This window comes from Elephantulus edwardii, unplaced genomic scaffold (assembly GCF_000299155.1).
Source record: "Elephantulus edwardii isolate Elephantulus edwardi_28Jun2011 unplaced genomic scaffold, EleEdw1.0 scaffold00025, whole genome shotgun sequence".
In the NCBI taxonomy this organism is placed as follows: domain Eukaryota; kingdom Metazoa; phylum Chordata; class Mammalia; order Macroscelidea; family Macroscelididae; genus Elephantulus; species Elephantulus edwardii.
The window spans coordinates 16,759,642-16,762,139 of record NW_006399775.1 but is presented as its reverse complement, the minus strand read 5'-3'; the positions used below and the strand labels follow the sequence as shown (position 1 = coordinate 16,762,139).

The following is a 2,498-nucleotide window of genomic DNA, read 5'->3' as shown; positions in this document are numbered from 1 at the left end:
CGTTCCATATTTTCGACCCTGAAATGAACCAATCTGTAACGAAGGCTAACTCCTAACTCCTTTCACCTACAAATTTCGTCTTTGGATACAAAGCTAAGTGGATAGTCCTTACCGAGGGACTGTTTAAAAAGAGGCAGGGAGAAGAAGAGAAAAAAAAAAAAGATGCCATCATCTCTGATTACTGGGGGTGGGGAGGGACTGACTGAGCATCCTCAGGACAGGAGGTCCCTCTCTTTGCAATCGCCATCCTGGCCACAGAGACTGGGTGTGTGGGGAATCCTAGGTGGTGATTTCCAGTGGTCTTCACCTTCCCCAGACCCCACCCCTCCAGGTCCCCCTGCTTGCCAGGGCCAAGCAGGTATCAATGGAACTCCCCTCTGTCCCACCCTCACGCTCAGTAGTTGAGATAAAAATCTTATAAGGAAGCCAAAAGTTTCTGTAAACACATTTCCAACTTAATACCCACAACCATCCATTTGATTCCTGCTCTGTCTCACATACTTTGGGCATGTTGCTAAGAGGGATTGTTCCTTAGAGAAGGCCATCATGCTTGGAAAAGTGGAGAGACTACGAAAGAGAGGAAGACTCTCAACCGGGTGAACCAACACGGTGACTCCAGCAAAGGGCTTAAGTGTGTAAGAGATTGTGAGGATGGTATGAGAATAGGACAGGGATAAGATCTGCTGTTCACAGAGTCGCTATGGGTTGTACTTGACATTACCTAACTACCAACACCAAGGCCAGGCTAGGGGGTGGAGAGGGTGAGTGGAGCAGGCAGAGAGAGACGGTGTGAAATCATTAAGGTCCTCGTCCTGAATGGTCAGAGCTCCCTGGACTAGTGCCATTCCTCTGTACCCAGATCCTCTGCACCTTCACCAGGCCCTATACGCTCAAAACGCAACCTCACTGACGTCACATCAGTTCTGGCTCACAACAACCCTCTACTAGGTTTCAGAGACTGTAAATCATAATAGAAGAGACTGCCCACCTTCCTACTTCAGAGCGCTGGTGGATTTGAACCACCAGAGGCATAACCTTTTCTTGGTTAGCAGTGCAATACCCTACAGACTACGCAACCAGGGATCACTCTGTAAGCTAGGTCCTGCCAGTGTAAGCAATTATTATTATTAAATATTATTATTATTAAAGATTAATCATAGCAATACTTTCAATTTATATGTTGTTGTTATGTGCCATCAAGTCGAAACTGAATCACAGCTGACCCTTCTGCAGGTTTTCAGAGGCTACAAATCACATGGGAAAAGATGCCTCATCTATACCCCAAAGAGCAATTGATAGAGTTGAACCATACGCCTTTGTGTTGGCAATGCAACTCCTCACCCACTAGGCCACCAGAGCTCCCTTTTCATTTATATAGCCAGTGACAATGCCAAAAGCACTGTGATAATAATTAGAAAGGAAATCCCTTGCACTTAAATATCATGCTTTTACCAAAAAATCAAGTTACAGCCCCATCTCATTTTGATCCCAGAAATTAATCTGGGTGAGAGGGTAGCAAAAAGGAGGTTTCTGTCCTGTTTGCCTTGTCAGGAAGTAAAGGTTCAGAGAAGGCCAAGGTCAAAGACGAAGCTAGGCAGTGGTGGCCAAGGGATTAGGGTCTATTGCCTCGAGTCCTCACCCACCCAGACCAAATGCCCCAGCCAGGGGTCCTCACATTGTTCTCTCTACTCTCTCAGCTGCTCCCAAACACACAGACTGGAAGCCTGGAGAATGACGCCTCTGGACCCCCTTACTGCCCCCAGACTCAACCCTGCTTACCCATTTGTTAGGCCTGGACACTGACCTTGGGCCGCTTCCACCTGACAGTGGGTCCGGGGACGCCCTTATAGTAAAGCGAGTCATCTGTGGCCGGGAAGAGGGGGTCCTCAAAGAGCACCTTCCTGCGCAGACAGGCCCGCTTCAGGGATGAGTAGTTCTGGTCCTCATAGGGCTTCACACACGAGAACATGGTGGCCACTACCCGGGGCCAAAGAGGCCAAAGTATGGCAGCAAAGGGCGGGCTAGCAGGTGGCAAAGAGCGGGCAGTTCCTGGAGTCTCTGGAAGGACAGAGAAGCAAAAAGATAGTTACTATGGAGTTGTTGTTGTTGTTGTTATGTGCCGTCGAGTCGCTTGCGACTCATAGCTACCCTATGTACAACAACCCTAAACTTTGCTTTGTCCTGTGCCAATCGCACTGTCTCTGACACTCCCATCCCGATGATCTCAGTCACTGATCAATTCACCTCATAGAGGGCCTTCCCCTCCTGCGCTGTCCCGCCACCCTCCCAAGCATGATGTCCTTCTCCAAGGACCTGTCTCTCCTCGCAACATGCCCAAAGTATGACGGAGCCTCAGAATCCTGCCTCCAAGGAGCCACCCGGTTTAACCCTTTCCAGGATGAATCTGTTTGCTTTCCTAGCAGTCCATGGTATTCTCAGTACTCTTCTCCAGCACCACAGCTCAAAGGCATCAGTTCTCCTTCTATCCTCCTTGGTCA

At 49.0% G+C, this 2,498-nt stretch overlaps 1 protein-coding gene across 1 annotated transcript in view; it reads right to left on the bottom strand.

The window, feature by feature from the left end:
- The window catches only part of CAPN5 (calpain 5), a 53,312-nt gene that overhangs the window by 49,235 nt on the left and 1,579 nt on the right, over positions 1-2,498 (bottom strand). The window contains exon 2 of the mRNA XM_006882876.1: positions 1,805-1,977. Coding sequence (XP_006882938.1) covers positions 1,805-1,969 — 165 coding nt within the window. The 5' untranslated portion in view covers positions 1,970-1,977. The remainder of the gene's footprint in view (positions 1-1,804; positions 1,978-2,498) is intronic.